Source organism: Coturnix japonica, chromosome 3, assembly GCF_054131305.1.
Source record: "Coturnix japonica strain WE chromosome 3, WE-NBRP24, whole genome shotgun sequence".
Lineage (NCBI taxonomy): Eukaryota > Metazoa > Chordata > Aves > Galliformes > Phasianidae > Coturnix > Coturnix japonica.
In genome coordinates, this window is record NC_140665.1 from 100,484,516 (window position 1) to 100,507,174 (window position 22,659).

General features: G+C 39.6%; 1 protein-coding gene across 10 annotated transcripts in view; it reads left to right on the forward strand.

Annotated features, from left to right (window-relative positions):
* MSRA (methionine sulfoxide reductase A) overlaps window positions 1-22,659 on the forward strand; it is a 239,444-nt gene that overhangs the window by 13,988 nt on the left and 202,797 nt on the right. Inside the window, exons 1-2 of one of the 10 annotated variants that reach the window (XM_015859753.3) lie at window positions 393-1,345; window positions 1,921-2,050. The exons of 7 other annotated variants lie outside the window; for them this stretch is intronic. In XM_015859753.3, coding sequence (XP_015715239.2) covers window positions 1,927-2,050 — 124 coding nt within the window. In that variant the 5' untranslated portion in view covers window positions 393-1,345; window positions 1,921-1,926. Of the gene's footprint in view, window positions 1-362; window positions 1,346-1,920; window positions 2,051-22,659 lie in introns of those variants that run through there. 2 more of the 10 variants (XM_085544259.1, XM_085544257.1) reach the window with 2 other exon arrangements.

A 22,659-nucleotide genomic window follows, 5' to 3' on the forward strand; every position in this document is an offset into this window, starting at 1 on the left:
TGGACCTACCTGTGGCAGGGTGGTTGGAGCTTCATGGTCCTTGAGGTCCCTTCCAACCCAAGCTGTTCTGTGGGCAGTTTGCTAAGCACTGTTATGTTCTCTGGATCAGGTGAGGTTTAGTATCAGTTTTGAGCTGATTCTTAATCATTTTTGACTATACAGGAACAATTGGTTTTCAGACTGGAGTTGAGAAAGTTAAACGTGTGTGACTTTTGAATGTGATCTTAATTCAAATCTATACGTTTCCTACTCCTGGCACCTTCCCATGATTCTCCGGAGGAGAGAAAGAAAACGTTATTTTAAGGAGTATTTGGTACTTATTAAAATTACCCGTACACCCGCCTTCCCGAGAATTTTGATTTACTGCAGGTTGTTCCTGTGTCGCATGCGGACATTTTTAGAGAACAGATTTCTTATCGCTGTGAGCACTGAATGGCTTCCAGAGCTCCACGATCAGGGAGCAAAAACCTTACATCCCTCATAAAAGGTAGGAAACCGTGCGATCTATAAGCCGATTTGGCAGAGGCAGCGGCTGTTGGTGCCAAGATTTGGTTCCTGACCCGCAGCTTCCTGTTTTTAAATCTATTAATTGATTTGCAAAGAGCATCTTTTGGAAACAAGGACTCCGACAGCCTGGCACAGGCTGGAGCTCCGCCAAGACTGCTTGGGAAGCTTGCCATGCGGGGAGCGAGCGAGCGCGGGAGCGAGCGAGCCGAGGGAAGAAAAAAAGGCAAGACTTGGCACGGCGCAGTCAAATCAGCTTCTTTTGTCTGCTTCCTCGGTTTGAGCTTCAGGAAAGAAAACCGTCCTGGGGTACAGAGAAACTCAGAACTTTTTTTTTCCCCTGGTTTTTAAACTTAGCTGGCTTTTTAAGTCTCTTGGGTTGTCCGAAAGTGGTGGCACACAGAATGATGCTCGGTTGGCAGCGGTGAGAGAAATAAGGCTTCTTCAATGAAGCCTCCACAATGTCAGATTACACGTGTGAAATACGATATTTGATTTTTTTTTCCTTTTTTTTTTTTTCTTGTGTGCATGTCTGAGTAAACTGTAAGGGAGCCAAAGAACTTGGAAGAATACAGAGGGAATGCTGAAATCAAGAGGGAGAAATTCTGTTTTGGGGTTTTTTTTTTTTTTCCCTTTTTGCGGCAACAAAAAAGTTTTTGTTGACACAAATTTGCTTTAAAACCAAATCTGACCTCCTCCGGAATGTGTTCAGAATGGGAATTTCAACGTTTCTCTCATACGTGCTGCAGATGTTAACTTTGAACCGAACGTCCTTAAAGCTTCCGTCCGACTCAGCGTTGGAGTAAGAGTAGAGACAAAGTTGGGACATCTTAATGCGAAAGTGAGTATGTGCTTAAAGCAGTGCTGTTTGTTTTGCTGCTCTGTGCTGCCCCAGCTCCATCTCGCAGCTATCGGTGCCAGCACTGAAGACCAGCAGGGCAAGAAGACACCCAGACTGTGCCTGTAGGGCTGTAAAAGAAATGAGAGCCCGGCTGTTTTGTTACTGCTTTAAGAGATTTCTTCCAGTGCTTCTTAGGAGGCAGCGTGTGAAACTGCCGAATTTTCTTCTGCTGGAAGAAATCAGAGGTGGGGAAGTATTGACTTCTGCCAAGGGAGGGATGTTTGGAGATGACGGAGCTGGGTTTGAAATGATGACGCTGGATATGGGAAGTTCAGTTTGTAGTTACAGTACCTGTTTGTTGTAAATTGTGGAAAAATCTGCTTTTTTTTTTTCTTCTTTTTTCTTTCTTTTTTTTTTCCTCCCCCCCCCATGTGTGGATTAAAAAGATCTGTGACGACCGAAGCGTGGATGTCTTTTGATTTCAATAAAATTAAGGACCTGAAAATCCATTATTGGCTTTCTCCAAGGGTGCCTGGATTTTCAGTGAGACAGGTATCTTATTTCTGATTTCCTAGGAACGAATGCTGCTATCCTGCCTATTAGGCCTGGATGTGGTTGGATTGTACTCCTCCTGCTCTGACAGTCAGCATTGTTATTTCAGAGTAACTGTAAGGCATAGATTGTTATGGATCGTCATCACTTATAGTAAGTAGCACGCTATCCTTAAATAGATTGTTCAACCTGTAAGATGTACTTCTGCAGCATGTCAGAAACCATACATTTCCTTGATTCTTCTTGTGTGCTCAGGGGAAGTAAGAACCAAGACGACTGAAAAGCATGTGAACAGATATGTTTTCCTTTTAACTGCACGTCGTGGGATTTTGATTACTAGACTACTAGAAATAACTGGCCTTTTTGATTATGGGAAGGAACTTGGCTTCCTTAATGATAAATTGGTTTTATAACAGGATGTGTCAGATTCTTCCCACATCGGTGAGCCTTGTGAAAGATACTCTAGTTATAAATAGTGGTTAAGCTGCTGTTGTGATTACCATGCGATTTACTGAAGCCTTTCAGCATGGTTTGTTTGTGAGGTTTTGAAGAAAGGGTCTCCATTAAATGTCCTGTTTGTCTTACAGAAATATCAATCCTGTCTTTCTAAATAGTTTAAAGTCGTATTCCATAGATAATTGCTAATCAGGGTATCCCACTATAGACTGCACATTGGTTCTGCAATTGGTGAGAGTTCAGGTTTGCTTTCTGTGGGGCTACATTGCACATTGTCCATTCCTGCACAACGTGTGATGTGATCGGGGGAATGGAGCTGTGATGGGTGCAAGTCTGCCTGCACTCACATAACATAGCGAGTTTATCTGTGTACCTACTCTGAAATAAATCTGTATGTATGTATCTTTTAGGAATAGCATATGCTTTGAGGCTACATCTTGTGTGCAAGGCAACTACATTTGAGGAAAGAAATTGTAATAGACGTCCTTATTGAAAGTCAGGAAACAACAGGAAACGTCACGGTGCTGCTAAGTGAAAACCAAGCCTGAATATTAGAGGAACCATATTTGTCTGCTGTGTACCTCTGTATATTTCTTAAGTAATTTCTCAGGTTTTTAACCTGATCAACATGTGGGTCCTCGCAGTGTGTTTAAAACTGTATTTATGTGAGTACTTGAATGCACGCTGGCACTGAATGTTCACTGGCACAGAAGTTATTTTGAATGCAGATACGACAGTTTTGAAGATTTACTTACGTTTATCTTTAGAACATGTAGTGAGTACGTCCTGCTTTCCTACACTGCAGGTTTCTTTTGGCCTACATAATAAGGGAAGTATTTTTTTTCCTATCTGCTAAACCCTTTCTTTTAAGAAAACTACATCTAAATGTTATTTTGGTGGAATATTACACTTTGACAGATTTAGATCAGAATCTAAATTACAGTCATGTTGTTGGTGTTAGAATGTTGATTGCATAAAAATTTACTTTGCGAGTGTAATTTAGTGTGATTTGCCATATTTGTGTATCTTATTTAGAAATGTTCACAACTTGGAGTTTTCTGAATCTTTAATCAGATTACTCATTATCACTGTTCAGTTATGATCCTTAATTATTGGTTAAGCTTAGTAACTTGATAAACTCATAATGATTCATTAATAAATATTTAGTAATGAGTTGTACAACGAGAAGTACAGAAGTAACAAATTAAAGTGCTTTGAGATGACATTTCAGTGTGAAGGTGAGGATTAGGGTGTAGGGTTTAATTTGATTCCTGTGAAATTATGAAGGCACAGTATAATTTTACATAGCAGCATTGTAGTTGATGGAAAAGGGCCTGTGTCTAATCTGCATTATGTGTTATTGATACACACTAATCAAAGTTTACTCTTTCTTTACTACTTTTAAAGAAAATTCCTATCTAAATGGGACTGTAGTTTTTGTGTGTATTTGTCAACTGTTTTTAACACTTGGGACACATTTGTAAGAAGCTTTAATTGAGCACTTGCTATGAACCCCTGCATTTGTAGGACAGGGAATGGGGGCAGTTGCCCAATGTGACTCCATATCTTCCCTAAATATGGCTGTAGGGGAACAGTGCGAATGTTAAAGTACGCATACACATGCAGCTATGTCTGGGTCCATGGAGAATGCTGAAGATTGCCTCAATGTTTGGTAGGACTCCAAATTCTTCTATTGATGTGGTGCTCTCACATTCTACACTCAGTATTCTTGAACAAAACGATGTGTATTTTAGGACTCTTTCTATTTACTGTCACTCCAGAACAATTTAGTAGCACGGGACATAACAAGATGCTTTTCTCTCTTTATGGCCAGGAGTCATCATTTTAATTACTGCACATGTCTGTAGCATGTCGTCCTTCAGATCTCACTTAATCCACAGCAATGTGGATAAAACCAGGAGTGCATTCCTCATAGTTTATCTAGTAGTCCAAGAGTGTCCAAGATGGAAGACTGACTGAGAAATGACAAGAAGGCTGTGGTTTTCCTTGTTATTATCTATACCTGCCTATAACTTCAGATAAATCTCTAGTTCATGAAAATAGGTTTTTTCATTTTAATTATTTGTCCAGCATTGTATATGCATGAGCTGGGTGTGTTCTCAAGACACAAACTGATGTAGCATTATCAACTTTGGTGGAATCCCACTCCTTTATTCAGCTGAAGGTATAGGCCACAGGCTTTATCTGTACAATAGATATTTTGAGTGTAATAAGTCTTTTGTCCCATGTAGCTGTTAAATAGAAATGCAAGTTAAGTCACTATTTTACTTAATGGGAAGAAATAAGCTCTGGGTGATATAGAAAGCTGTCAGATAGGTAATGTGAGTCACTCTATTGGCCATGAGAGCAATGTTAGGCAACTAGTTCTGACTGAGGTGTCTGAAGTATAGACATTTAACTTTCAGTGAAATCAAATACCTTAATAAGACATCTGACTTTATTTCAAGCCTTCCTTTCACGTGCCAGCAGTTAGTCAGACATGTGTTCAATGTATTTTCCATGCCCAGTTTCAAGGTTAAGAAAAGAGGAAATTAGGACAATAAATTGGGAGGCTGAAGTACTAGTTCTCAATATTATAATTTTTTTTTGTCTGTTATTCAGACAGCAGCTGAAAGCTGTGGTGGTCTTCACTTTTTCTAGGGTATTCCATGTCTTATTTTCATAGAGATGCTATTTGTTGAAGCTAGGAAAATGTAATGGAAGTGAGTTGTCCGCTGTACATTTTCTCTTGAAAACGATGGAGATATTGGGTTTTATAATGGATCCAGTTAGGGTGTTCTTTCCATCACAGGGGAATTAGAGGTCTTGCAAAAAATTCACTTGTTTGGCTTTGCTAAGTCCCCCAATCCTTTTTGTAAGTTGGCCAAGACCAAGCAGAACTCACTCTGTTTCCTGCAAGACTATGACTTCTTTTAACTAGGTTCTTTTTCTCTTAGTGTAATAAAGGTTAAACCTTGTGAAAACATAAAGAAGCTTAAAACTTTGATGCAGGAGAGGAACTTCCTGCAATGCCAGGGTGAAACCCATTTTATTCAAGGGAGAGTGTGAGTGTTATTAGAGATCAGTTGTCTTTCCTTTAGCTATGGATTGATATATCGAATTTTTGCAGATCTCATAGTGTGACAGTACTGCTGTATTTGCATTGCAAGTTCTGTTGAGGTTGAGATACACCCTTGAAAGGAAAATAAAAGACGCCATTCCCTTTTTATTTTTTAGTGGTTTTTTAGTCCAGTGGGTAAGTCCAAGTGTGTGTATGTATGTAAAGCAGGACTTTGTTTAAAGCTCTTATAGAGGCCAGGAGCTATTCAGGTCATGACCCCTTTCTGTAATATGTATACAGCCTTGTTTCCCAGCACTGTTGTTAGCATTTGGTGTTACAGGTATCAAGGTGATGCTGCAAAGAGAAATAGTAAAACTTTTTTTTTCAAGAACAGTCTGTGGATTTCCTTTTCACGAGGTAAAACAGCAGCTCACCAGTTTACATCAATGCCATCTTCCATCTTATCTCTGTAATGATGGATGTGAAAAGAGCTTTTAAGGCAAATAGTCTATAAGCTCCATGAAGGTCTGAGAGTTCAGGAACACAACAGCAGTACCTGGTGCCTTTTGGACATCCTAGGCTCTTCAAGAGGTCTTCATGGAAATGACAGGTATGGTCCAGGGTATACAGGAGGACTTTTGGAGCTATGACTGAAGCCAGCTGAGATGCTTCAGAGCACATGAGATGGTATTAAACATTAGGGTTTGCTTTCTTCTTCATTTTATGAATAAAGACTAGAGATTTTTTTTTTTTTTTAGAGATTCTTTTTTATTAGCAAGTATTTGATTCCTAAACTCAGTTTATACAATACAAAGGATCACGGCCCTACAAATAACCTAATCTGCCTCATGAGTAATGACAAGATAATTCATGAGTATATGATCAGGATCCCTTGCGGTGTGTCCTCTTAGTCATACATTCTGGCATCCTAATATCAGCCTTAGCACTTTTGTTCAAAGCAGTGCATTCATTTGCATATCTTTTGGCTCTTTTTTTCTTTCTCTATTCAATGCATCTTTTTTTTCTTCTAACCTCTGCTGTTTTCAGTTTCAAGATAACTGATTTATTTTGTGGCAATTGGTTCAGCTAATTCCCCTCTGTCTCCATTTTTCCCTCTTTCCTTTTCAACAATCAGTGCCTGAATGCATGAGTTTAAAGAAAGAATCCCTTTCTCAGTGAGGGTCTCAAAGAAGATTCATGGGTTCTGAGGCATCCTTTATTTATCTCCCTATGAAGAGTTGATTTTGGACTTCATAAATCCTGAGAGCTCAATGACTGGTATTTGAATTCAGTGTGCTTATGTTAGGACTGCTGTATTCTGAAATTGTTCTTTGCACCATCCAGAGTTGTTTGTGGTTGCAGGGTAATATGGGTGTAGTATATGAGAGCACAGAAAGGAAATAGGTCTTGAAATGTTTATCTTAACGTGTGTGAATTAGTATCATTCTGGCCAATAGCACAGGAACCTGCAGAACTGTCTTTGAAAAGCGCAGCACTGCAGAAAAATGCTGTACTCTGATTTTCCCAAAGTATTTTGATTCAGCCAGGACAGCAGGTACTTCTATGGGTGCCATAGGAAATGCACTTAGTACAATTGATGACCTAGATCAAGTGCCAACAGTGTGCTCTAAAGAACAGAAAGATCTGTCCTTATTCTGTAACCATTTCTAATCACTATAACTGATGATTTGCCTAGGGAAATTATCTGGTTGGCACAGAAGGCTATCATCGTTCCTCCTAAACTCTTATTCCTGCTGACCTTTTCAGCCTGTGTAAAAGCCTGGCTTTGTTTGCGATAGAAAACTCTGGAGTATCAAATGTTAGTTTTCAAAATCAGAAAGCATAAAGCATTTATGAGACACCGACTCTTTGGTCTGGGTTCTCTAACAACTTGATAGTGGACTTATTGATGGGGAGGAAATTAGAGAATATCGTGACTCTAGAACATGATTTTTATCCTCTGTTTAGAAGACTGGATTGAGCAACTTGGAGACTTCACTCTTCTCACAGACACTTCAGGAGGATGCTTCTGAGGTCCACAATTTAGGAGGAAGTCAGATTGCCAACAGGGGGACTCCTTTACTATGTAGAGAACACACTGAGTTTGAAAGGAAATTGGAAGTTGTGAAGAGTGATTGGTTTTGACTTCACTCAACAGTGATGAGAAGACATGTAACTGCCACGCAGATCTTTAAGGAACCTTTTTTGAAGTGTTTCAGGGTGCACTTCTTCAGTAGTTGTAGAAGTAATGGAAGTGTAGTGTGGGGCAGCATGTGGTATATGAAGGTGGATGTGATTTGTATTAATTGGTACGTATTCTCTGTGCTATACTGTGGAGCACCTCCCCGTTACGGTACAGAATTCTGTATCTGCTGGGATGTGAGACCTGGTGCAGTATCTTTGATGCTTCTCTGACCAGGTGTGGAAGATCAGGCTTCCATATTAGTGAGTGAGGAATTGGACTCAACATTCATTATTGGTCCCTTCCAACTCAGGCTATTCTGTGGTAGGATGTTAATATAAGATTGATTTGACCTTTTGTATATATTAGTATTAGAATAATGAGAGAAGAGGCGTACAGAAAACACTGATCTGCGGGACTGCATTTAAAAAATGGAGCATTTCCTTGACTGTGCCTGTAGACAACACACTTGCTGCTTTCTTGGCATGTAACAAGGGTTTAATTCCAGCTTTTCCATCTGTGAAATGCAAGCTTTTGCATTCCACGTGGACAGATTTCCATTTGTATTGCTTGTACAGCACCAAATGTACAGTGGGAGTGAGTTTATACTAGATGAAAGACTTCTATGTGGGTTTTCTTTTGGATGCCTCACAGCTGTGGTTTTTCCCATCCCACAAACAGGAATAGGAATGAGGTCTAATTTGCTTGTTCATGTAAAATATACCAACTACAAACAAAGAATTCTCCAGGGTCCTTCTACACAGAAGTCTGAGATGTGTCGCTGTGCTACTTATTTCCCATAGACAGTGATTTTTTTGGTGACTTGGATTCCAGCCCAGATTAAAATATTTGCAAAGATGGAGGAGAGGACATCAACAGAAGATACATATGTTCAAGAGAGGCATATTTGGAAAAATCTTAGTGATTTGCTTATACTGTGTTGACAGAAATGCTTGGAATTAAGCACTTTTGGATGGACAGTTTTGTACTGAACCAGGCAGTACCTTCTTTTCCAGTAAGGTTATTGCAGCATTGAAGGCTTGTTTTTTGATAGTTTCCCCATTTGAACTGGGGCAGCATAGCACTTATGCTTTGTCCTTATGTGAACAACCTTTCACTCTCCCTGGAGCTGTGGGTCTGGAGCATAGGAGGTGGAGAAGAGGTGGCAGATACTCTTGGTTATTTGTTTGGTTTATGCAAATATCGATATCACCTTGCACAAAGTCTCCAGAATAAGTTGGCTGTATGTGGCTCTAAATGAGATCAAAACATCTACCAGACCCTTGGTTACGAACATCAGAGCAGGTGCTTTGCTCTTTGCAATGACAGTAAATGTGGTTTATTTCTGCAGTTAAAAATGGATAGCGCTTCTATTGCTTTGTTCATCAACGCCAAGTGCAAGTTGTTACCGTTGGGTTGGGGCAATCCCACTGTAGGTTGGGAGATGAACTCATGGAGGGAGAGCAGCCCTGAGGAGAAGAACTTGGGGTTCTGATGGATGAAAAGCTGGATGGGGAGGGGTGGGTCAGTGTCTAACATTTCACACTCTCTGATGCGGTAGGGCAAGGAGGAATTTACATTAGATATTAGGAAGGCTTTTAGATGTTAGGTGGAAATCTCTTGCTGAGAGAGTGATGAGGCTTTGGCACAGGCTGCCTACAGAAGCTGTGGGTGCACCATCCTTGCAGGTGCTCAAGGCCAGGCTGGGTGGGCCCTGGGCAGCCTCAGCTGTTGGAGAACACCCAGCCTTTGGCAGGGGTTGGAATCAAATGACCTTTGAGGTCCCTTTCAACCAAGTCATTCTATGATTCTTCCACTGAGCAAAAATATTGTGAGGGTAGTCCCATGATGTGGCACATCGATCTGTGGCAACAGTCAAGGAATTGAATGAAACATGGGTGCTTGGTAGCAAGCTGGGAGTGAGCCACTGTAAACTAAGATGTAAGTAATTTCATGTCATCTAGGGACCATAAACCTATATGCCTTCCTATTAAAATCAGTTTTGTACAATTGTGATACATTTGAGGAACTTTAAATGTTTTGTTCTTATGCTATTATATTCTATTTCTGTGCACCCCCAAGTAGTAACTTTTTATAGAGTTTATGCAATGTCTGCTTTTTTAAAACTATGATTAAAATGTAAACTGTAGCATTAGTTTAATTTTGAATTCAGGATCTACATTTTGCTATTGTAAAAAGATATTTTCCCACTGTAAAGCTTTTCTTTCACATAGATTCACGCTGTAAATGTAATTTCTTATATGCTGTAATAACACTTTCTCTGTATAAATTAATCTGAAGGGGCAGTGTTAAAAGCTGATATATTTGTAGTGAATGAACAAGTTCTGGGAGAGAAAGCAATGATTCCCTGCAATATTGTCACTTCCTCCTTTAAAATTGTTGTGTTGCAGGAAGCATTATTCTTGTTATTTAATTCAGATGCTGACATAATGAGCGCTCTGCTGTAATGAATATTTGATGTGCTTATGTTAACGTAAATGCACAACTATCTTGCCAGTTCTCCTCAACCTTTTATAACTTTTTATGCAACAAATGTGAGAGTGATGCAATTGGTCTGCACGATGCATTTTGATGAAAAGGGAGAATATTTTTATGGACACATAGTTAACAACTTCTAGAATTCATTTTCTCTTGTGGTCTTGGCTGCTGTTCAAAGAGACTTTAACTTGAAGTAGTCTCTTTAGACTTTCATGAGAGAATTGGGCCAGGATCAATATCTACAGCATAGGTATGTAGAACTCATTACTCTCGTTTTCCTTCATAGTCAGCAGGCAGAGGTAGGCACTTCTAAGCAAATTTGTTCATTACATAATATAATGCTGTTGCAGCCTCAGGTGGAATAGTTGCTGGCAAAACGTGGCATCTCCTCATTAATTCGTCTGCAGAAGTGCTGTATGACACTGAGGTTCTCACAAGCAATGAGTTTGTAAATCAAGTCTTTTCTTCAGCTTTCCTAACCTGGACCAGTTAAGTATTAGTAGTATGCATAATGCCTTGTAGGCACATAATTACATCTAGCCCTTTGTGTGCATGTGCACTTCCATGCCCTTTGGTGATGTCCTCAGGTTGCCATATCCCATGGGAGACACTGCAGGAGATGCTCTGTAGGAGTAGGTGAGCTGATTCTCTCAGCCATTGGCTCTGGCTTTCCCGTGCCCTGCATGATTTGGAGTAGTTTAGTTTTTGGCATTCCAAGTTTGACTGGAAGTAGTCTAGAGCACAGCAATGGTCGTGATTAGGGATCTAGGAGGTGTAATTAGTGAGAAATGTGGTAGTGCTCTGTTCTGTGAAAGGCTGCTGTAAATCACAAGGTAATAATCTATTCTGCACATATAGGGTGACTAAAATAAGGCATAATGTACTTAAACTGTGGCAAAAGAGATTCAGCTTCAATACTAGAGAAAGTATTCTAAAGATAAGATCATAGAGTCATAGAAGAGCTTGGGTTGGATGGAGTCTTTGAGATCATGGATGATCTCAAGGGTTATGGAGCATGCATCTTGACCAGTATTTAAAATGATGCTGGATAGACAGCATTCAGAGGTGACAACAGGTAGAGAAGGGCTGATAGACTTCAGTTTTTCTTTAGAACCTTCAAACCTGCTTATCTGTAAAATGTGAAATTGAGAGAGATAATGAGCCAAAGAGATGGTGACTGCTCAGGGTTGCTGAATGCTGCATCCTGATGGAGGGGATTCTGCAGGAATGCAAGGTTGTGTTCCCAGTTGGCTCACATGGGAACCCCTAACATAGTAGGCACATGGGTGGACATGTGGATCAACAGAGACAAAATACTCAGCACTCATACAAGTAGACATTGTCATTGGATTCATCCATCTCCTTTCTCTCTGAATATGTTTCACACGTACATTCCTACTAATGGATCTTTGACTGGTGAGAGGATACATTAGTGGGAATACCATTAATGGAATACATGCATAAAATATGGATCCCTGCAGGAACTGGCAGAGACACTCAGTCTATCTACTTTGAAGCCAAGCCTGTTTTTCCCACGCAAACTTTCACCCTGTTTTCTCATTCTCATTTACTTTTTTTAAATGAGAAAGCAAAACTTATTTCTCCTGTTCTCTCTTTTCCTTTTTGTATACAAAAAGGAAATCAGTATACCTTTGTTTAATAGTGCCAAGTCATTTTTTCCTCTTCCTTCCCTTTTCATTGAGAATTTATCTTCTACTGTTACACTGCAGATATACCCTTGGCTCTTATTCCTGCTGAATATTCTAGGGGAGGGGACAATAATACTCAGCATTCAAGCACCCAACTCCTGTTGATGCAGTCTGAGTTTTCTGCATCCTAAAGAGAACCTGCAATGGCCTTCAACTCACTGAAGGAAAAATGCCAAAGTTTAACATGTCTGGAGAAGGTATCACCACCTTCTGCAGCCCTTGGTGCTTTTTCAATGTTTGAATCCTTTGTTCCTCATTAAGTACTTAAATGACTAAAAGTGCTTTTTTGCCTTTTTTCTTCCCTTTGTGATTCTAGTGAGCACTCAGACATTGACCACAAATGTCTTCATTAAAGGTGCAAAGTTGATGATAGGACTGAAAAAAATGGGGTTTTACGGCTCCCCTGTGGAGTGCTTATGACAGCCTGTAACTGCTGGATTGATTTGGGAACACTCTGAGTGATACCAGCATCCAAGAAAGGTCCAGTAACTCTGTGTAACAGCACGATGACTTTAATGTGGATGTGTCTGCATTTAGACTGCTGTGTTCCAGTTCTGGGCTCTCCAGTTCAAAAAAGAAAGGGATCTTCTAGAAGGAACCCAGAAGAGGACCACAAAGATGATAAAGAGCATCTCCCATATGAGGAAAGGCTGAGTAACCTGAGTCTGTTTTGCCTGGGGAAAAGAAGACTGAGAGGGGAGCTGAACAGTGTTTGTAAATATTTAATGGGAGGTGGGAGGCAAATGGATGAGGCCAGGCACTTCTTGGTGGCATGTAGTGATACATAGCTCAAGGAGGAATAGCCTGGAACTTGAACTTCTGTACTAACATGCAGAAGAATTGGCACAGGCTGCCCAGAGAGGTGGTGGAGTTTCCTTCTCGGGGGATATTCAAGACTTGTCTGGATGCTGACCTGTGTGACCTATTGTAGGGAAGTGGGTTGGATTCAGTGATCTCTTGAGGTCCCTTCCAACTGCTGCACATTTGTTAGGAGGCTGCCTACAGTATCCTGTAATTATTTGCAAGCTGAGAGCATTGCATAGTGATTTTATATACAGTTGGCTTTATATAATATAACACAGCCTCTGTAGTTCTGTACCTAGTTTTTTGTCAACCGCTTGCTGATTTGTAAGTCACAGTATTTTCAAATGGATGGCTTATATTTAAGCTGATGTGAGGATGATTCCAGATTTTTGATGTAGTTCAAATATTTTGAAATCAAGCTGTAGTTTTTCTGTTGGGGACAGCAATTTATTCTAAAAAGTGGAGCATGACGCAGTGGGAACCCAGCAAGTTTTGAGCCTTAGCAGTATAGTCCAAGTTTTTTGAAGCACGTATGCTTGGAAATGGATTTCTGAGCTGTGTTTAGCCATTGATTTTGCTGGGAGGTGTAAGAAACTGGTCCTTTCACAAATCAGGCTCCTCTAATTATGTAGGTAACTTATTTAAAAGCGCTGGATTCTGTCTATGAATCATTCTCTCCCATTATTAGCGATGACATTTCCATTTAATTTCCCAGTGGGATTCCATTTAATGTTTTCAAAACAACATCAGTTGAAATCCTATTTGTTTTGGTTCTTTATAAAGATTTTATTTTTTTTTTTTATTAGAAGAACTACACAATTTCTGAAAAGGAAGAAAGAAAAGTGTTTGGAGATGAAATATTTGTTCAAGTTTCACTTGTTATTTTCTTTTTAATTGAATAGCTTGAATAGGTGTGAGACTTAAGAGATGGCTGTGGAGCATCTAAATGTGGTATTGGGAACAGAATTTGGCAGTCTGTTGAAATTTTCTTACTGTGATCGTGTTATTCAGTGAATCATAAATACTTAGTGCTATTATGATTGAAGTTGGGATGATGAAGTTGGTCTTGTCCCTCGCAAGGGGAGCAGAGCGGTGAGGTCTCCCACAGCCGCTGGCCGCGGTGCTGAATACACTGCCCTGGATGGTGCTATTGGGGCAGGGGGCAACGGAGGGACCAAGAGGTGCCCCCAGCCCCAAACACCCTGGGGCTCTGCCTAGTTGAGGGGATGAAGAGGGTTAATAGTGTGGATGTGGTTTTAAGCTTTGTGAACCATCCCTAATAAGATTCGCAGATATTTGAGTCTTTGCCCTATTTTAGGTTTTGTGAAGTATGGTTTTCGGAGTCTTATGTGAAATATAAATGTGTTAGCAAGAAGTCTAGATAGAGAAATACAGCCTGTGCATTCAGGAGATTGTGAAAAGGGAGAAGGAACAATGTGTGTGAACCAGAAGAGAGGCATACAATACTTTTATGCTCTTTATTAACAGGATTTACTGCTGTTGTTTGTAATAACCCCAATCAAAAATGTTTCTCTTACATTCTTCATTTGATACATTTTCAGGAAGTGAAAATATTGAATGTGTTTATTTCTGCCCAATGTATCCTTTCCCTGTTCCCGATCTTTTGGCTTGTTACGTTTTAAACATTTGCAGTGAAAAAAAGCTTTTAAAAAGGCATGTAACACAAAGGTAATAATCACTGTACCATGCTGTTTTATGGGGCAATAATCCAGTTGCCTTGTTTGAATAAACTGCTTAGCCTTTATTCTCCTTGGCTTTACCTTAGGGAATGGAGCTGGCTTATTGCCTTGTAAAACAGCGCTGCATTCCTGTTGCTGATTAATTATAAATCTTTGCCTATCACTACTCATGGAGTATCTTAGAGCATTCCTGTTCCTTTCCTTCATGACTGTTCTGTGTTCATGAAAAAAGACTGACTTCTGAGTATTTTCTAGCACTAATGTTAATCTTTTTTTTTTTTTTTTTTTTCTCCTCACACTTGCTTTCTTGTATTAAGGTGGATCACTGCACCCTCCATATGAACAGCTTCAGAGTGAGATTCAGCCTCAGTTTCACTAGAAATTGTTCAGTCTGAGATGGTGGGCTCAGTGCCTTCTGGCTTGTGGCATCTCCCACCTCACCTACAGGGTCTTCTCACCTTTAGACAGTAAAATCATATATCCACTTGTTTTCTGCAATTATTTGAATATAAGCTTTGAATATTTCCTAGTGTGCAAACTAGTGGATATGTATTTTCTGACTTATTGCATGTGTTTTGTGCTTGGCTAAATGGTCATTGCCATTACTCAGAAGGTGATGAGGCCCTGTGTCCCATCCTTGGAGGTGCCAGGCTGGATGGAGCCCCGAGCAGCCTGAGCTGTTGGGGGGCACCTAGCCTCCATGGCAGGGGGTTGAAATTGGGTGGGCTTTAAGGTCTGTTCCAACCAAAGCCATTCTGTGATTCCTTGCTTATCTTGGTATCAAATTAGATGGAAAATTCTGTAGAGTTTAAATCAATTTGCATCTTGAAGCTGATGTTATGTGTGATCACAAGGTTACTAAGTAGTGTTGGATACAGAGGATTTATCGCATACAGACATTTACACTTAAGACCTGCAGTGTTCCTTCCAGGCTGCGTCCTTCTGGTATTGAAGCTAGGAGGTGTTGACTGTTATTATGAAACACACATGAAAATGTGGATTGAAATGTGCTCCTTTTGGGTTCCGATAGCTTATCTGGTTCTTCTTGGCTTGCAGGAACCAAAGTCTCTCCCCGTATTCCTGTATTATTAGCTCATAAGCTGTTCACCAAGATGGAGAAGCTACATGTTAATTCTTGGTCCTTGGTGGGGGGTGTTTCAAATTATCTCTGGACAAAGGTCTTGGTCCCCACTGGCTGTAGTTAAGTAGACAAATGCACCAGACAGTCTGTGGGGTGAGGGTTTAGGATCTTGTGCGTACAGCACATCCTATTTAAATTAGCTTCAATTACAGTTTTCCTCCCTTTCTTTTCTCACTCTTCATGTTTTCTCATTTGTCATTTGCCTAGGAGGCAGTTTCTGCTTCTATCCCCGACAGCTAAGTGACCTTACATGCTAAGATATGCTGTATTTTTGATGCATCATGTGCAAGAATCACTCTTACCTTTGCCTGAATCAAGAGGAGGTTATGAACTTCCAAAGGGATGGCTTCTCTTTCTCACCCAGCAAGGCAGAATGCAGGTTTCACGGTGAAGCTCTTCTATATGCTGTCTTTTAAGGTTTTTATGAATAGATGTAAGTGTATGTTATAAGCACTGAAATGACACAAATCACTGCACCCCACTACCGACTTTTGAAACCACATGTATCTACCATTTGTGACAGTGAATTTTGTGTTCTGCTCCTCGGTCTTTGAGATAAATTGTGATATTTACTTTTTGAAATTTTCAAAGCTTTGAACGGGTTAAAGCTTTGCAATGTCTGCATCTCTTAAATCTGAAGTGGTGACAGATATGATGCCTCAAGAAATTTGAATTTTGCAGCACTTCCATACATGATGTACAACCCTTGGGCCAAGGTCATGATGAGCAAAATGGAATTGTCTTGGGCTGCATATAAAATATAGTTAGTGTATATACATAACAGATAATCTTTTTATTTTTTTAATATTAAAATGTACAAGACTGTATTGATGAACAGTGTTGTATTAATATTTTATATTGATAAATAACTATTATTAAAATATTAATATGTATTCCTTGTTTTTACTATGTTTCAGTTTGGAATGTAGTGTGCAAAGATATTGGACTATCAAACAGATTACTTGGAAGTCCAAATAGACTTTGGAGGAGAAAGCACAGATGTTAAGGATGAGTTCTTGGAAGCACTGGGATGTCACTGCATATTGAGATTGCTGAGCTGCTGTTTGTAGCTGCAGCCAATCTATGACAAAGTTTATGATGAAATGCCAATCTGTTTTGTAGAAGAGGAGTCCTCACATGCATTGCCTTCATTTGGTATATGCAGGTCAATAAGTTTATCTTCTCTCTACATGTATTCAAGAGAACTGTTCCTTAAAGAATATATGTCTGCACACCCTCCCCCAGTTCCCTGATTTCTTATTGTTTTGTGCAAATGAAGTCAGAACGGAGGTGTTTTTTAACTTTGCTTACAGGAACGTAATTGGTAGGATATGCAATCCAAATAAATTGGCTCAAATTTTCACGTGGTGTACCCTCTTGCTGCCCTTATGAGCTGTAGTTATTGTTTTTGCATTGTAGTTATCTTTAAAGAGGCAAGGTTGCCTGTGGCAGCAGAGGAAAAATCAGAAGAAAATTTGAATGATTAATTAATGTAATCTAGCGTCTGATTTACCAAAGGCTTTCGGGAACTTATTTAGCTCAATTAATGAGAGAAATTCCAACAGCAGATTTTTTAGAAGGGGATTTTTAAGAGTGTAAATGACATAGCAGCTAGAGGGAAAATGGTCTTATACCTTTTTATATTAATTCACATACTGAATTAGTAGTAAAGGAGAATTATTTTCTTTTAGAACATTCATTTTATATTTAGTTATTTAGAATATTCAAAAATCAATCCAATACTCTTTTTATTTTTAATTTTATTTCTTGAAGTTGTAGAGGACAGAGAGATTAAGTCATAAATACAGTTATTGGCTAGAAATGTATGTGTTCTATGAAGTAATTAGGCTGTGTGATGGAAGAAAAGCTGACTGAAGGGTAGAGAACACTCTTACTATCTTTACATCAGGTAGTCCCTGAATCTCTGGAGATTCAGAGGGTCTTATGTTCTTCCCTTGGCATGTCTTCCTAGTGGTTGTTAGCGGAAGAGCAGCTAACTGGCTGTTTGTGCAACCTGAGACAGTTGTTTTGCATCATCTGTTTTTATGTCTCAAAAATATCTGTAATCAAATGAAAAGTTAAAAGCAGTATTAAAAAGGCTAAGATGATTCGTATTTCTAAAGACTTGAGTTTTGCCCATTTATTTCATACTTAAGTTTGCAAACACTTTTGTGAAGGGAAATATTTCAAACTGCTGTAGAAAACATTAGGCTAGATGGGACTTCTGGAGTATATTTGGTCCAGTTTGTTGCACTGAGTATGGCCAACTTCAAACATGTTGTTCAGTTGAGCACTGAAGATCTTTGATTTATATTCAACGCTATTTTCAGATGGCAGAAACTTTGGAAAAAATACAAAGTGAAGATTTGATCTTACTGTAGAATCATAACTTAATGTGGAAGAATCTCTGGAAGTTTGTGGTCAAACTTCTCACTCTGTATAGTAAAATTAAGACTACTAATATACAAGATTTGACAGTTGTTCTTTCAAAAGCAAGGGTAACAATATTATATCAATCAAAGGGGCAGGCGGCAATCAGGAAGTCAGTGTGTCAGTGACAACATATAGATTTTGAGATGATAAAGGCATAAGAGCTTGATAATGAAGGTATAAAAAGGAGCTGCAGGTATTCTGCATGTCTGATTCGGAGAAGGGAATGCCTTGCATAGGAGGACAAAAGAAATTAGAAAATGTAGCTCACAAGCAGTGGATGTAACTGTGAAAAGAAGGATAGAAATGTGTAAATTCATAGACAAGAAATTTTAAGGTCATGAGTCTTGGAGGAAAGGCCCCAAAAGAAGATTACAACCACTTATACGCTAAGCAAAACTGTTTGTAGGGGTGGGGATAGTTAGCCCTCTGTGGGCATGCATGGTAGGTTATCTTCAGATAGTCTGCTATATCAGTCCTATTGTGCTAGAAAGAGAGCTAATGCACTAATGATTCATACAGTCATCGTGAGCAATGTAGGTTTTTTTTTACATAGCTTCACCAAATTAGAGCGTGTGATCTGTGTGCGTTTTTGATACCAAAAGATCTCGATAAATGTGAAAAGAATTTTGCCCTTTCACTACATGCATGAAATTATGCATTGGAATGCAGAGCAACTGCTCCTGTGAGCCATAAAACAACCCCAGTACAACAAGGAGCTTCATTATTCAACCCCAAGAACACTCAGATACAGCTCACACGAAGGCAAGCACAAATGGTATCCCTATGGCTTTTGTTTTACTGAAGCTCTTGGCAGGAAGCTCTTGGAAGGTCTATTCCTTCATTAAGTGTTATGTACTTCTCAATTTGTATTTATTGGCAGGCTAGGCTGGCTTGTTCCTTAAGCTGTGAAATGCACCTGGTGCCTCAGTTACATATATAATACTGAAGATGTGAGAGTTTAAATAGCTTTCAGGTAGCTTCATTATATCCATATGTGGCAAAAGGTTCTTTCACCACTTTTCTGTAGTGTGTATTTAAATTACCCTTTGGTGTGTATCAGGATGATACCTACAGGCTTAGCAAGAATGGTGGGAGAGAATGGGAGAGGGACTTTGTGCAAGGACATGTCATTGTAGGATAAGGGGCCTTGAAGGGCTTGTGGGGGTGATTCAGCAATGGAAGTGTCTGTCCTTACTAACAGCAGGTATTTCTGCAGCAAGAGTACTAACCAAGCCTATTAGCTTCCTCCAGGGGTTTAGAAATAACTTAAAATCGCTTAAGTAGTTTGGGGCTTGTGTTTGTGCTTTGTGTTGCTTTGATTTCTGCTCTGTATGGTGAGCACACGGAGCTCGTGTTGGGGTGTTTCTTGAACATCACTTGTATAGCTAGGACTCTCCCAGGGCTGATTCTGCCACTCATCCATGCAAGTTCTTGCTGGAGGAAAGCAGGAAGCAGCTTTAACAAAGCCGTGTTCCTGCTTGTAGACTTAATTGCTTTCAGTTGGATCAAAGACTGCCTGCTAAAAGAGAGAAACTTCTGAATTTAAAAAAAATAAAATCTTGACAGTCTTATCACCGAGCCCCAAAGAAACATCGAGTCTCTTATTTTTACTTTCTTCTATTTTCCCAATATCTGTAATCCTTTTTATGTTCCTACTTATGTTTCTTTCTCTCTTTTTAAAACACCTGTTCTTTCTTTTTGATGTTGAGCTGCAGGAATGGTGGCATTGTCAGAACATTAACAATAATTTAGTTTTAATACTGAAGCTGCATATGTAACTTTAAAAATAGCTCGATACAAACTTATAGCTTGCAGTCTTTCCATGTGTTTCTTCTACTGAAGAAGCAGAAGCCCAGCCTTTGTTACTAAAAACAAAGCATTAAAACATTCATCTACTCAACAAACAGAATCTTGTGGAGTTTTTGGCAGCAAAAACAACTCAGTGTGGTATAGCATTCAAGGAGTATTTTGTTTCTCCTTAAGACCTATAATGCTCCATTCTTTTTTCTCAGACCTTTCATTGGATCCTTCGTGTTGCAGTTATGCAACAACTTTGTCTGTCGTGTTCCTGTAGGTGCAGAATGACATTGTTCACTGCCATCTATTTGAAAGTCTTGCATCTCATTTTCCTGATCCTATAGTCTTGTAGGATCAGTGTCTGATTCTGCAGCAGTTGAGCACGTGGATCATCTGACTCAGTCCTCCTCTAATGGGCAGAAGTAGATACTTTATTTGACCAAAGGTGATACGAATCCTTCCAGTTCTTGAAAGGAGTGTATAAACAGGAGGGGGAACAACTGTTTACATGGGTTAATAGTGACAGGACAAGGGGGAATGGTTTGAAACTGAGACAGGGGAGGTTTAGGTTGGATCTGAGGAGGAAGTTTTTCACCCAGAGGGTGGTGACGCACTGGAACAGGTTGCCCAAGGAGGCTGTGGATGCCCCATCCCTGCAGGCATTCAAGGCCAGGCTGGATGTGGCTCTGAGCAGCCTGGGCTGGTGATTGGTAGCCCTGCTCTTAGCAGGGGGTTGAAACCGAATGGTCATTGTGGTCCTTTTCGACCCTGGCCGTTCTATGATGTGATTCTGTGATATGATTTTATGAAACCTTTTGCCCAGTTTTTATTCTTTCTCTTGTTGTGCTGCACCCGTTTTGATGTGCTGCTTTGTTGAGTGTCTCGTATCATCTGAGTAACTCCTAAGCCTTGAAGAAGTTGAGTTATTGTGTTAGAATTTTTGTGACTTAAAATATTTTTTGTTACTTTGCACTGTTTTGAAGGTACAAGTTGTCTTTATCCTCACTTCTTAAAATAAAGGTGTTTATTATGTCCATCATCATTACTGACACTTTGTTATTTCCAGTCTCCTAGCAACAGCAAAGAAGATAATTGGGGGGACAAAACAACAACAGAGGACCAAGTTAGAAATAAACTTATTTCTTCATGCTTTCTTCTTGATTTCAAACTTTGAATCATCACAGATAAAAGGTGAAACAGACTGCAAGAACAACTGTAAAGATTCGAGGTCTTTTCCTGAAGACTGTGGATTTATATGACCTGTAGCTACCCGTGCATTATTTGCACTATTGTAATGCCACAGCTCTTGCGGAGACAAATAGTATTTAAAATACTAAATTTATTGAAAAAATTAAACCTGTGCAGAGTCTTGGAATTCTTTTTCCCAAAACCACTGTGTGATTAACTATCACCCTTTCCAGCCTTGGTTTCTACCTATTCTAAAGAGAGCTTCTCAATGCCTTTTTATTCCCGTGAGTTTTAATGTCGCTGTTGGGCCTTGTTCATTCCTGCTATTCCATTTCTCTAACAGGGTTTGAGGTTTGAGATAATCAGCATCATTTGTTTTCACTCAAGTCTTCTACATGATCCCTGCATTACAGATGCTTGTAAGCATTAATATTAAAACTAAGTTAAACCTGCATTTAAAAGCAAATACTGTTTAAAGCAAAGCAGAGGGAACACATAAAAAGAGATAACCTTTCTGTTTGATGTCTGTAGTTACTGTCAGCTTTTGATACGTAAGGACAGTTAAAAAGTCACTGTCTGTAAACTTGGATGCCAGCAACATTGCTTTCATCTCTCAGCTTCACATCACGTCATGCTTGGCCTTTTGGTCTTGCTTTGCATATTTTTTAAAGTAAGGACACGTCGCTCTCTTCATCAAGAAGTTTGGCTACATTTATAATGTGTGGAGTGTGACTTTGTCCTTATTTACACTTTACACGCTGATTTTACTTTCTCTGTACCAATATAAATTGCGGTTTCTTATGATATTTTTGTTGAGGGCACTGAAGTTACGCTGTTAAAACTGGGACAAGATATAGGGGAAATCTGTGCCGTCTGCATAGCTGTTAAGTTCAGAAATCTTTCTGTACTTTATAAGATGCTTTCTTGAACCATGAGAGACGTTTCAAAGAACTTTCCCCTCCTCACAGGGGTATTTGCGTAATCATCTTTGCTGGAACAAGTTCCTTTGGCATGCTAATGAATTCACAACTCCAGGAGGTTCTTTCTAAAAAGTTGCTCTACATCAGATTTAGTGCTTTTAAAAGGATGTGGGGAAACATAACCTGCAAAACATGTGCCATCATTGTTTATGCTGCTCCTGAAAATGTGGCATGTATGACACGAAGTGTTTGACTGGAGTATTTTTATATGGTGTGGAACAAAACATGATAAGCTGCAACTTTGCTCTGTTGGGTGTATGCAAGGCCCTGGGATAATGTGATTATAGGTTCATGTTAATTACTCATTAATTATCCAAGAAGACAAACAGAGGATTTGTGAGGGAAAAAATGATAAGGGATCTGTGGTATCTATGACTTCAACATCCATAGTTCTGCTTTTTAATGGGTCAGCATGGGCTGTCTTGATTCCCTGGGCACAGCACACATACAGTGCCTTGCAAGCACAGACCCTAATGGAGACCTACGGCCTGACAGAGACTAATGAATATTGCCACAAACCAATAATTCTCATTGTTTTTTTGCATCTTATCTGCAAGTTTTCTCCAGGAATTACCAGAAAGAGAAAAAAGACTTCTGACCTCTGTGCTAACAAATCACATGTTTGAGGGTGGAGGGCCTTCTGGAATAGTGCTGTGTGTTATAGGGCAGAGGAAGCAACCACATCGTCTGTGTGGCTATGTCTGTAGAAGTGATTAGTGCAAACCAATAGAGACACTTTCAGATTGAAATGGTGTAGAGAATCTGTTGTCTATGCTGCAGGCACATCATTTGAGTTGGAAGTGACCTTTAAT